Genomic DNA, 12,620 nt, shown 5'->3' with positions numbered 1-12,620 from the left:
GAGGGTGCAGGAGAGGGGTACCTGCACCCCACAGCTCACCCCTGTGCCCCGTGCAGGTGGCCCAGCTGCTGCTGAACAGCCATCTGTGTGTTGCCCTCCTGGAGGGACAGTCCAAGGATGCCACCGACCCCAACTACACCACCCCACTGCACCTGGCAGCCAAGAACGGGCACAAGGAGATCATCAGGTAACCCCTGCCCAGCCTGGGCTACTGCCCTGGCTCAGATAAGGCCATCATGGCTTCAGTCCTGCATCCTCCCAAACCCACCTCTCTGCTGCAGGCTGCAGTCGCCTCAGTGATGTGAGACGTTGTCCCTTTCCCATTGCCACAGAGCCCATCTCCTGGCCCTCATGCCCGTGCCCTGCTGTTCATGCCTGTCCTTCCTTCCTACCAGGCAGCTGCTGAAGGCTGGGATCGAGATCAACAAGCAGACAAAGACGGGCACAGCGCTGCACGAGGCCGCGCTCTACGGCAAGACAGAGGTGGTGCGGCTGCTGCTGGAGGTGAGCGCGGCACAGCCGGGGGGACAGGCCCCGGGGGGTCACCCTCTGCCCTTGGACCCTCTGTCTCCTGTGGGGCTGGTGGCAGACATGGGGTCAGGCTGTGAGCACGTCCCCTCCCGGGCAGGGCGGCGTCGATGTGAACATCAGGAACACCTACAACCAGACGGCGCTGGACATCGTGAACCAGTTCACCACCTCGCACGCCAGCAAGGACATCAAGCAGCTGCTGAGAGGTGAGGTGGGGCCGGCCCACAGCCAGGCACTGCCTGGACTCAGAGAGGCTTCTTTCCCCTGGGACTTCTGGGGCTCCCAGTGCTCCTTTTGAACAGCCTGACCCAGCCTGGTTGAGCATCCCAGTCCATGCCGTATGTGCCTGTACCCTCCGTGTGGGCTGTGGCCAGGGATCAAGTTCTTTCTGCAGTGTTAATACCTTCTTCTCCTCTTTCCTCGCTCTTGTTTCCCCCCTCTTCCTTCCCTGAACTGCTCTCTTTCCTCCCTGTGCTCTGGCACCTTCTTTCTTCCTCTTGTGCCTTGTCTTCAGAGGCATCAGGAATCCTGAAGGTCCGAGCTCTGAAGGATTTTTGGAACCTCCACGACCCAACTGCTCTCAATGTCCGGGCAGGAGACGTCATCACGGTGAGGCTTCCCCCTGCTGCCCGTCTCCCTGCCCTGCCATGGCCCCAGGTACCAGCCCCATGGCTGTCCCCCCCACGGCAGGTCCTGGAGCAGCATCAGGACGGGCGATGGAAGGGGCACATCCACGACACTCAGAAAGGCACCGATCGGGTTGGGTACTTCCCTCCCTCCATCGCCGAGGTCATCAGCAAGAGAACAGGTCAGTGGGCACCGTGGGCACAGCGGGGCCAGTCCCCTGTGCCAGCTCACCTCAGCCTTCCCGGCACCTCCCAGCACAGCTGCCCGCAGCCCTGCCTTAGCTAGAGGGGGAGAGGCACAGGGGGGTTGTGCCATGGGTGGGGCTGTAGCTTGGAGGCTGAGGCTCAGGTACCCCTCCTGCGGGGCTCTGACGGTGGTGTTTTGTGTTTGAACGCAGGCATGGCTGTGTGCCGCGGGAACCCCCCGCGCCAGGGCCCCCCCGGCGGCCAGCAGCACCTCCCCGACGAGGGTCCTCACCCGGCAGCCCCCAGCGCCACAGCGCCCTACGGCCACCTCACCCTAACCCGGACGGCCCCGGGCCCTGACAGCTCAGGTCAGGGCTGCAGCTGGGCAGGAGAGGGGCTGGGGACCTTCCCCTGTCCCCGGCTCTGCCCGTGCAGGGGGACACGGGGGGAAGATTCTCCTTCCACCTGCCGGTGGGGAAACAGCCAGATGCGAGGGAGCAGGCACAGGGGGTTTAGGGGAGCCCGTAGAGCAGCCTCTTCCCAGCCCATGTCCTCAGCTGGGCTGTGTCCCCATGTCCCCCATGTGCAGCCCTTGCTGGCCTGGCTCTCCCTGCCATGGTCGGTGGCCAGAGGGATCTCGTGGCAGGCTGCTTTTTACTGGCATCACCGTGTTGGCACATGGGCCCCATCCAGGGACCTCTGTGCCCCGTGTCAGCCCTGATCCTAATGGTCTCTTCACCTGCCCCGAGCAGCAGGGGACAGGAACAGCGTGGGCAGCGAGGGCAGCATCGGCAGCATCCGCAGCGCCGGCAGCGGGCAGAGCACCGAGGGCACCAACGGGCAGAGCACCAGCATCCTGATCGAGAACGCCAGGGTAGGCACCAACCCGCTGCCCCTGTGCTGCTCCTCCAGGCTGCACATGGAGCCCCAGCACCTTCCCTGTCACCTCCAGCACCTCCCAGCGAAGGAGGGGCTGCAGGAGCTGAGCATCCTCCACCAAACACCTATTTGCTGCCAGGACTCAGCAGGGGGATGCTCCTGGGGGGGTGCCCAGTTGCCCCTCTGGGCACAGCTGGTCTTTCTGAGCAGAGCTGGAGGCTGTGGTTGGTACCATACAGCATCTCCACCATGTTCTGTGTCATCTGAGAGGAGAAAAAGGGCCCTGGGCCAAATCCTGCCCAGATCACTTGCTAGGGGCCAGCCCTTTGCTGGGTGAGGCTGTGCTCAGCAGGGACCCCCACTCTGCTCCTGGGGGTGGGACAGGGCTTGTCTGGGGCAGGGGTGACCCTCTTCCTTTCCCTCCTCCCCTCCCTCAGCCACTGCCCTCCACCGGCGACGACCTCCAGCAGCAGCTTTTGGGCTCGGAGCCACGCAATGGGCAGTTGACCTCCACAGCAGGTGAGGGGTGGCCCAGCTCCATGGTGCCTCGGGGACAGCTGTCCCCCCAGCCCTGGGGGCTGCTCACTGCTCCAGCACCCCCACAACGGTTCTCCTCTCCCCTCGTCCAGGGCCACAGAGCCACCAGACCCCAGGCAGCTGCCCCCCTGGAGACAGGGTCTTCTCCCACCAGTTCTTGCGGCCTGAGCAGCTCCTCGAGGGGAAGGTAACTGGGCCAACTGGGGACCTGGTGTGCTGGGTGAGAGGGTGGGTGACATTTGGGGCTCTCAGCTCAACTCTCACTGCACTGGGGACACAGGGGGCTGGCTCTTAGGGACACTGAGGAAAGATGGGTCTTGCCCAAGGAGATCCTGTCATCTTGCCTGGAGCAGCCAGCTCCTTCCAGCCCCTGCAGCCACCGTCATGGGCTGCTCTGTCCTGTCCCCTGCCCAGGACGCAGAGGCCATTTACAACTGGCTGAGTGAGTTCCAGCTGGAGTCGTACACCGCCAACTTCCTCAACGCCGGCTACGATGTCCCCACCATCAGCCGCATGACCCCGGAGGTAAGGCAGGTCCTTTCCCAGCACCCCTCGGGCTGCCCCACGCTGCCCAGGCCACCCCTGACCACAGCCCCCCTCGTTAGGATCTGACAGCCATCGGGGTGACCAAGCCGGGCCACAGGAAGAAGATCTCCACTGAGATTGGGCAGCTCAGCATCGCCGAGTGGCTGCCCAACTACATCCCGGTGAGTCTCTGGCACCGGGGCCTTGGTCCAGCACCCTCTTCTCCCCGGGTCTTGTCTCAGAACACTTACCCCCGGGCAGGACAGGAGTAGGGTCTGTGAGTAAACACAAGCTGTGACAGCCTGTGTTCATGCAGAGAGACCCCCAAAATTCAGCCTCCTGGCCACGGTCAGGGAGAGGACAGGTGAAGGTGCTGCTTGTGCCTCGATGCTCACGGCAGTGTCTCTGCTCTTCCCAGGCTGACCTGATGGACTGGCTCAGTGCCATCGGGTTGCCCCAGTACCACAAGAAGCTGGTGAACAACGGCTACGACTCCATCACCATCGTGACGGACCTGACGTGGGAGGATCTGCAAGAGATTGGCATCAACAAGCTGGGTGAGTCCCTGCTGCTGTGCTGGGGTGGCCCAGGGCAGCCATGTCTTCCCCCCAGGTCCCTTTCAGGCTGGGACATGCAGACATGTCCTGAGCACCAGGAAAGGGCAGTTCATTGCTGTCCCTAAGGACTCCCCTTGGCAGGCTGGAGCTGGACTGAGCCAGGGGGACACTGGCTGTCCTTTGTCTCCTCCCATGGGCAGGGTTTGGATAACCTGGAGGCCTTTGCCCTGGTTGGTAACATAACCATGACTCTTCTTGGCCAGGAAACAAATGCCTTGGGGGCCAGAGCTGACCTAACGCCCCTTTCCTGTTGCAACCTTCCCACAGGCCACCAGAAGAAGATCATGTTGGCCGTCAAGAAGCTCAGAGACCTCCGCAAAAGCCTCAACCAAGCAGAAGCAACTCTGGCAAGACGCAAAGTCCCCGGTGCCTTGGACATCGTCACCATCGAGTCGCTGGAGAATGGGGAGTGCCAGTCCCCACACACCCCCAAAATGACGACCTTCCAGGACAGCGAGCTCAGCTACGAGCTCCAGACAGCCATGTCCAACAGCTGCCACGAGACACTGGGCATCAAGAACAGCCAGGGGATGTCCCGGAGCCAGGAGAGCATCGGGGTGCGCTCCCGGGGCTCGGGGCACTCGCAGGACAACGTGCTGTCCCGGCAGCTCTCCAGCCTGTCGCAGGAGAGCCTGGGCAGCGGGGAGAGCAGCGGCAGCAGCGGGCAGTCCTGCGTGCCGCCCCGCAGCAAGGAGAGCCCGGCCAGCCTGCCAGGGTGGCCCAGTCCCGAGCCCTACGGGAAGCTCGTGTCCCCCGAGGGGCTGAACGGCCACGTCAACGGCGGCGGGGGCAGCCCTCTCAAGGAGAGGAACCTGCCCGAAGGCACGGATCAGTACGCCCGGCCAGCGGCTCAGAAAGGTGCCGGGACGCCCGTAGTCACCCCCTGTACTCCTCCCCAGACCCCCAGCAAGGCCACAGCCCCGTATGTCTTCATGTACCCACATGTCTCCCTGAAATCCCCGACGGCTCCTTCCATCCTGGGAACGGAGCAGCCCAAGGCCCTGACGCACCCATACCCCTCCATCCCCTCTGGGCAGAAAAGCAGCCTGCAGACCTCGGCCCAAAAAGCCTTCTCCTACCTGCACAGCCAGTGCAGCCCCACAGAGCCGCCCATGGCCGGGGCAGCCCTGGGCACCTGGCAGGCCGGCGGGGAGCAGCACAACGGCGGCGAAGGCTTCAAGTACAAGAAGCGTTCGCACAGCCTGAACCGCTACGCGCTGTCGGACGGGGAGCACGAGGAGGAGGAGGCGATGCCCACCAGCACCCTGGGCTCCTACGCCACGCTGACGCGGCGGCCGGGACGCAGCCAGATGCCGCGGGCCTGTCTGCAGGCGCCAGACGCCAAGGTGACCCGCAGCCAGTCCTTCGCCATCCGCGCCAAGCGCAAGGGCCCTCCGCCGCCGCCTCCCAAGCGCCTCAGCTCTGTCTCCAGCGCCCTCTCTGCTGAGGCAGACGCTGAGCAGCCCCCCGGCCCCGAGCGGCAGCCCACAGCCCCCCAGGACGCGGCGGACGCGGGTGCCAGCCCCGGTGATGCCGGCAGCGGCAGGACGGTGAAGAGCCTGGCAGCTGCACTGGAGGGGACGGCGGCAGCGAGCCCACCCAAGCCGCTTTTGGCCCCCAAACCACTGCACGTGGCTCAGAACTGTCTCCCCAGGGCAGATGTGGGCGATGAGTCCTGCAGTGGCGGCGGCACCAGCAGCGCCGCGCTTCCCGACGCCGGCAGGGACCCCTTCGAGAGCAGCAAGCCACGGAGACGGACATTCAGCGAGCCCACGGCCCCCATGACAGAGGCTGCACAGGGCGGGCGGGAGGACGCCTGCTCGGACACAGAGGAGGAGGCCAAGCCCGGAGTCTCCTCCTCATCCTCCCAGAACAGCTCCAGCGAGTGCATCCCCTTTGCAGAGGAAGGCAACTTAACCATCAAACAGCGGCCAAAGCCCACGGGACAGCCCAAGGCCGACGCGGCCACACCAGACGCAGAGCCCGGTTCCCAGCTGGCAGAGGCCCCCTGCGCCGGTGGGAAGGAGCCGGCAGCGCCCGCTGCCACCAAGGAGCCGCCGGTGCTGGAGTTCAACCTCACCGAGTCGGACACTGTGAAGCGCCGGCCGCGCTTCAGGGAGCGGGAGCCGCTGCAGACGGTGCTGAAGGCGTTCAGCATGGCGGGGCAGGCCGAGGCGGGGCCCGTGCCCGCGCCGCAGTATGCCCAGGCACAAGCTGTGAGCATCGCGGGCCCCACCGTGCCGGCGCCAGCGCCACGGGCCGGGCTGCCCGGCGACACCTTCGACGATGACAGCGTGGAGTTCAGGATTGCTGAGATAGAGAAAAGCATCTTGTCACTGGAGAAAGGGATCAAGAAGGCCCCGAGCCCCACCAAAGCCGCCAGCCCCACGGAGCTGCTGGGCACCGCCGTGGTGAGGACGCCCGCTCCAGGTACGTGTTGTGGGGTGTCTCAGAGCGGCTGCTGGGGCCTGAGGCTCCCTGCTGGCCTGGCACAGGAGGCAAGGAGGACGTGTGCCACTGCATGCCACAAATGCCCTTCCTTTGCAGATGTCCCAGCCAAGCACACCTCCGTGGCGTCCACCAAGCTGGTGTTCTCCGGGCCCAAGACCATCTACCAGCAGGTCCTGCAGCCCTCCCGCCACACCGTCGCTCCCTGGGTGGCTGCCGAGGCCGTGCCCGATGTGATTGGGTCCCTGGCTGGTCCTGGCTCGCTGACGCTGGAGGTGGGCAACAAGGTGCCAGCGAAGCCTTTGGCAGCTGCCACGGGGGCTGCCCTGGCCCAGCAGCGGCTGGAGCAGCCCAGCTGCACCCCGAGTGCCACACTGCAGGCGGCTGACAAGAAGGTTGCGGTGGAGGAGGTGGAGAGGTGAGGCAGCACCAGGGGAACCCCGGGGCTGGGCCTGTTGGGGTGGGACTGGGGAGCCCCGGGTGAGGGCAGGGGAAGGGCTGTGCTTGGGCACATGCCTGTGCCACACTGGGTCACACACTGGAGCCTGGCTGTGAGCTGAGCCCTGGCTGGCGCTGGGAGGGCTGGGTCCAGCCTGGCCAACCCTACTCCATCAGCCTTCAGGTGGTGTTTTAACCATCTTTCCATCTCCTCTCCAGCCACCCCAGGGCCATGCACTCTGCCAAGAACATCCTGGAAGACATCAGCAACATGTTTGATGACCTGGCTGACCAGCTGGACGCGATGCTGGACTGAGACTCGCTCCCTCCTTCCCCTCCCTGCCCCTCGTGCTGGGGGCAGAGTGGGCCTGGCACCGAGCTGGGCCTCCAGCAGCCTCCCTCCCGGCCTTGCACAGCGGCTGGGAACACAGCTGCCCCTCCTCGCTCGGCCCTGCCTCTGGATCTGCCAGCACAGCCACGGGCTGCTTTCCGAGGGGGTCAGGCATTTCCCACCAGCCTGGCAGCAGCAGGAGAGCCCAGCGGGACTGCACGCACGGTCCTGGAGGCCACAGAGAAGCCCTCGCTCCCTCGAGCCTCCACAAGGGACCTTTCTCTTTCCCTTCTGCATTGAGTCCCGCCTCTGATTATTTATCCCCTGCCAACAATGTGTCAAAGGAGAGACCTCCCCAGGCAGCCACCGCTGAGCTGGCTGCTTCCTGAGCAGCTCCAGCCCCGGCAAGGCCTGACAGCAGCCGAAGGAAGACGGGGCTCGTCGCAGTTTGGCCGCTTGCAGAGTGAGGAAGAACCTTTTCTGCTTCACGTGTTGCTTTCAGCGCCGGGCAGCGTCATCCGAGCGGATCCAAACCCCAGCGGTGGGACCCACAGACCCTCCAGGCGAGGCCTCTGCCTGCCCCTGCCCCAGAGCCCTGCGGGTGCCGATGTGTGTGTTCGCGCCAGTCGGGCTGGATGGTGCCAAGGCAGAGCCCACGCACCGCCCCGGTGCCCGCAGGGTGAGGCGCCTGCGTGGTCAGTGCTTTTTGTGTTCTCCTTTCCTGTTATAGTGGGGGGAGAAAATGGTCCCTTGTCCCACTCCCGTCCCTGCAGGCACAGTGGCTGTGTTAAGCAGCAGCACCCGGAGCCATGGGTAGAGGAGAGCCCGGGCAGCTCCCGGCCCCCCGGCTGGATGCGGCCACAGGCCCGCGGCCTTGGCAGGGGAACAGCAGCGAGAGCTCGCTGCAGCCAAGCTGTGGGGCTGGCTGCAGTGCTCCAAGACAGATTTCTCTAGCAGGGTCTGTTTAGTAGTGCATGGCTAAATATGTCCAAGAGCCCTGAACTTGGCTTGCACACGGCATGCCAAGCAAATGAAAGCATCAGAGCACCAGAAGGGAACCCAAGATCGTGCTGAAGTGCCATTTGTTACAAAAACTCCAAACAGAGGGGGTGAAAAAAAACCCCAACCCGAATCCACACAGCCCCTCTTCCTAAACAAGTCATCAAACTGGAAAGGGAGGTGGTGGCTGAAGAGGCAGTTGCTTCCTGACCCTTGAGGGAGTCTGGGACTCGGGTGTGCAGCCCTGTGCGCCCTGCACGGCCCCAAGTGGTGCCACGGGCCAGGAGCTGCCAGCCTGGGCCGGGAGCTGCCAGCCTGGCTTCTGGGCTGAAAGCAAAGACACAAAAACCCTGGATTAAAAAGCCCTGTTGTTGGCTTGGACTTGAGGCGAGCGTGAGGCGGTTCAGCCCCGTCTCTCCTGGCTGGCTGTCGCCCTCATTCCCGTACCCCATGGGCTGTATTTAAGTGACCGTGTCCAACAGGCAAGTGCTACAGCCTGGACCCGGCTGTTTTGGACTAGCTACAGCCAGTGGCACTTTAGATAAAGGTTTGCAGAAACCTTTTTAAACTGCTTTTTACTCTCACCTGGGACAAGCCCAGTGATTGCTTTTGGGGTTTTTTCCAATGTTGATAAACTGTAAATGTTGTTTGGTTCCGTTTTGGGGGGTTTTTTGGTTGGTTTTTTTTTTCTAAAGGCCAATGTATATATTTTAAATGTGATTTATTATATATATTTACTAACCAGAACTGCAAGTCTTGTACTCTGGGGTCAGGGATGAGGCCGCTGGGGTGGAGCTGCCGCTGTCTGAGCCAGCTGAGGGTAGCACCAGGCTGCTCTCGTTGTCAATAAGGGAATTTAAACCTTTTTTTAGCAGAAGAATGCCTATTTTTGAAGCTCTAGATCTCTATTTTGAAGCTACTGTATGGTGTGTAAGTTATGTACACTGCAACTGGGACTAACTGACCCCAGCTGCACCTGCTCCGTGCAGCGAGACAGAGAGGGGAAAAAATAGCCCGTGTAATCACCAGACTGACAACAGATTTTAAACCATCTGCTCTGTTTGTGTTAATCATCTGTTTTGTTTTCCACTAACATCCATTAAGACTAAATTCTATTAAACAGTGGGGCATATTTTACCCTTTTGATAGCTTTTGCCTCGTTGTGTCTTTCGTGTCAAATCGCACCAAGTCGTCTCCTGCTCTCTTGGAAGTTCTCGCAGGATCAGCTTCATCCTGCCCCTCCAGTGCCCAAGAGCCTGGGTTTCCTCAGCTAATCTGCCCTGGTAAGAGCCTCACTGTCACCTCCAGTCAGGTTAATGTTCAGTTTGAGTCCTACCACTGTGGCTGTAACGTGGTGATTGCTGGGGATCGTGGATCTCCCTGTGCCCCACTGCCCGGCTTTGGGCACGTCTGAAGCCTTGGCTACTGCTGCCTGCCAGGCACAGCACTCCCCCAGGCTCCTGGTGATGGGAGTGACACTGAGCCCTGCTCTGTGCAGAGCAAGAAGCCCAGGCCTCCTCATCCTGCCACGCTGCCTTTCTCCAGCACCTCTTCCAGCTCACCCCCTCCTTTCACACCGTGCCAGCAGCCACGACCGAGGCAAGGGCCAGGATCAGCCCTGTGTGTCACGGCTGGGACACCACGAGGTAAGCAGCCTGTTCCTCCCTGGGAAGACATTCAGAGCTGGACAGGTTTGCCCAAAACTGAGCAGAAAGTGGGAGTCAGTGCCAGGCCTGAGTCTCAGGAGCATCAAGCTCTGTGTCCCTACAACAGGTGAGCTGGGTCACTCAGCCTGTGACACGAGCAGCCACACACAGTCACCTCCTCGCTTTGCTGGGTGCAACTTCTCACTGGGTGTGTTATCCAAGACAATCATTTATTGCCCTTCATACACTGCATGTGTGTGGGTCTGGGTTTGTTTCTTGGTTTTTATACAATTTACAAGTTTTAATACAAATCAAATCTGTTTTTTTTACATACATCCCAAAAAACTTGAATATAAAATATACACCATTTAAAAACAGCTTGATGTAGGAAACTGCCTGCTGCAGCCTGAGCCTGGGGCACCTCAGTGGCTGAGGGAATGGTGGCAGGGGTGGGGGCACCCCAAAGGCTCCACCAGTACACCTCAGCTCCCTCCAAGTCGCTCAGGGGAAGGAAGGTGCAGGAAAAGAAACATTTGTGATCACCTAGAGAAAGAGCCCTCTGAGGGGCCTCCTCTAGAGGAAGGTGTGGCCAGCAGGAAGCCCCAGGATCTGCTGCCTTTTATCACCTACATCAGGTAGTGGCACAGGCCAAGTGCTCAGGTTTTTGGGGGGGAAGTTGCTCTGCAGGAATGGCAGCGAGCAGTGTGGTGCTGCGCCAGACTCCAGCTCAGCTGGGCTGCTCCTATTCCACCTGCCAGCCCACCCCAGCCTCAGAAAGAAAAGCTGATTTCACAGGTGCCTGGGAGCTGGAGCTGCAGGTAGTGAACTGAGAGTGAGAGATGCAGCGTGTTCTCGCTGAGCCAGGCAGCTCTGTGAGCCCCAGAGAGCGAAGGCAGCGTTCAGCCTCACTGGCACTGGTGAGCAGAGCTGTGGGCTGCTGCTGCTGTGTTGCAGGAGAGCAGCCCTGTGCCTCCCCAGGCTCCCCATCCCCAGCAGCATGGAAAACCATCCCTCCTCCAGCTGTAGGAACAGGGCCCAGGCCTCAGAACTCCCCCAGCACCCACCACAGAGCTCAGAGACTGCCTGGAGCCTTGCCTTGCTCTCCTACCAGACCCACAGCAGGTAAAGGTATTGCTTAGAGACATGTGGTAGTAGTGTGCGTGCTTCTGGCTGTGCTGAAATGTAAGGAAGACACTGTGGAGCAGCAGGGCAGAGCTTGGGGGGCCCAGGCAGCTCCCTGCCTGCCAGGGAAGGACCCACAGCCCTTACTCTCGAGTACCAAAGGGGAAGCAACAGTGTGTGTTGTAGTGTTACTGCTGGGAGCAAAACCAGTGCCAGGATTCAGCAGCTTTTGTAGACAGTTCTTAGAACTAGAGAGTCACCAATACTCTAGTAGCCAAGCCCATGTGCTCCTGTGTGGCACTTGACTGTCAGCCCACAGTGACACCAGTGCTCCCAGTACAGCTGGGGTCTGCTGGGAGCTCAAGAGCACAAGTGGTGCTTTGGGGCAAATCCTGGTTTGCAGCAGCCCTCAGGGAAGGTTTGCCCTAGTTAGATGAAGAAGAGACCACCAGAAAATAAAAAGGAACAGAGGTGAGGGCAGCAGTGTGGAGACTTCCATGATGAGGGGGGTTTCCATGTGCCTTGGAGAGCAGGTAGAGGATGCAGCACCATGCCAGGGCTGGGGAAGGAGACATCCACCCAGCTCCCTGTTAGTCACAACTGCAAGATGCAGATATCTCACCTGGAAAGATACCCCCTACCTCCACAGCAGGAGAGGCAGGGCTCAGGTGTTAGCTCTAGCTATGGCTCTCTCAAGCAGGCATTTTACTGAAGCAGAACAGCAATCTGAATCTCAAAAAGGAGGACAGTTCTAAACCTCTTTGGGGGTTGTTAAAGCAGATAAGAGCTGGTTCAACAGGGCTGGAGGAAGCTGAGCCATACTGACCCCCTGCAGGCAGGCAGAGCTGCCCTCCCGCCTCCCTCTGCACCACATCACTAGGGACAAATGCAAACAGCTTTTCTTAAAGCCCTGTCTCATCCCTCTTCTCTTGCAGCACACACCAGCCGGCACATGGCTGCAGCAACAACACTAGAGGGCAGGCCTGGCCCAGCCAGGGCTCACCCAAACCCTGCCACACACCCTTCCTTCCCCTGTCCCTCGGGAATGCCAGCTCCAGGCCTCACCTGACACCCACCAGCTTGCAAGAGAGATGGCTCCTTTGTGCCAGGACACAGGCACACAGAGAGGGCACGAACACACCCCTCAGCCGGGAGAGGTGCAGAGATGGAAAACCAAAATGGGTTTCAAAAGAGATCTCTTGCTTCAGCAGCCCTATGTCTGCCCTGCTGAGCCCAGCTTCTCCTGACAGGTTCAGGAAACCCACCTGCTCACAGTGGGAGAGTCACTTCATTTCAGCATCACCATGATACCAACAAAAACCTCTAGTAATAAATAAATAAAGGAAGAGCAGCTTCAACAGCCACCAGATCTTGCAGGCTCCCTTGAGAGTGACCCAAGCAGGCTGGGGAGGGGCTGCATACCTGCTGGGGGACCCCACCAGTGCCCTGCCTGGGGGCCCCCATGTCGTTTTGCAAGGAGGCTGACTGGTTTGCATGTGTGAGGGGAAACTCCAAGCCTTCGGTGCAGCCACTCTGCCAGTGCAGGATGTGGCTGTGTGGCCCTGGCTCCAGGGAACTCAGGCTGGGAGTGTTTAAAAGGGCGAATTCATCCCCAGCTTGGTTTCAAACTGCAATTTCTGCCTCTTTTGGTAACGGACACGGACCCTGGAGAAAGCAGAAGAAAGAAGAGAGTCAGCATGTGGAGGGGGGAAAGGCAAGTAAGGCTGCCTCACTG

At 60.9% G+C, this 12,620-nt stretch overlaps 2 protein-coding genes across 9 annotated transcripts in view; one reads left to right on the top strand and one right to left on the bottom strand.

Moving 5' to 3' along the window:
- Nucleotides 1-9,265, top strand: part of CASKIN2 (CASK interacting protein 2) — a 34,422-nt gene extending 25,157 nt beyond the window's left edge. For 3 of the 6 annotated variants that reach the window (XM_062010564.1, XM_062010566.1, XM_062010567.1), the window contains 14 exons: nt 57-187; nt 396-504; nt 629-737; nt 1,046-1,140; nt 1,222-1,339; nt 1,556-1,711; nt 2,096-2,217; nt 2,660-2,741; nt 2,852-2,946; nt 3,174-3,284; nt 3,365-3,466; nt 3,703-3,841; nt 4,169-6,767; nt 7,007-9,265. In XM_062010564.1, coding sequence (XP_061866548.1) covers nt 57-187; nt 396-504; nt 629-737; nt 1,046-1,140; nt 1,222-1,339; nt 1,556-1,711; nt 2,096-2,217; nt 2,660-2,741; nt 2,852-2,946; nt 3,174-3,284; nt 3,365-3,466; nt 3,703-3,841; nt 4,169-6,767; nt 7,007-7,103 — 4,065 coding nt within the window. In that variant the 3' untranslated portion in view covers nt 7,104-9,265. The remainder of the gene's footprint in view (nt 1-56; nt 188-395; nt 505-628; nt 738-1,045; nt 1,141-1,221; nt 1,340-1,555; nt 1,712-2,095; nt 2,218-2,659; nt 2,742-2,851; nt 2,947-3,173; nt 3,285-3,364; nt 3,467-3,702; nt 3,842-4,168; nt 6,768-7,006) is intronic. The other 3 variants (XM_062010569.1, XM_062010568.1, XM_062010570.1) reach the window with 3 other exon arrangements.
- A 590-nt stretch (nt 9,266-9,855) lies between these two features.
- TMEM94 (transmembrane protein 94) overlaps nt 9,856-12,620 on the bottom strand; it is a 49,973-nt gene continuing 47,208 nt past the window's right edge. For all 3 annotated transcript variants that reach the window (XM_062011001.1, XM_062011002.1, XM_062011003.1), the window contains one exon: nt 9,856-12,550. In XM_062011001.1, coding sequence (XP_061866985.1) covers nt 12,478-12,550 — 73 coding nt within the window. In that variant the 3' untranslated portion in view covers nt 9,856-12,477. The remainder of the gene's footprint in view (nt 12,551-12,620) is intronic.

This window comes from Colius striatus, chromosome 18 (genome assembly GCF_028858725.1).
Source record: "Colius striatus isolate bColStr4 chromosome 18, bColStr4.1.hap1, whole genome shotgun sequence".
NCBI lineage: Eukaryota > Metazoa > Chordata > Aves > Coliiformes > Coliidae > Colius > Colius striatus.
Note: the sequence above shows the minus strand (reverse complement) of the source record. Positions and strands in the feature narration are given on the sequence as shown.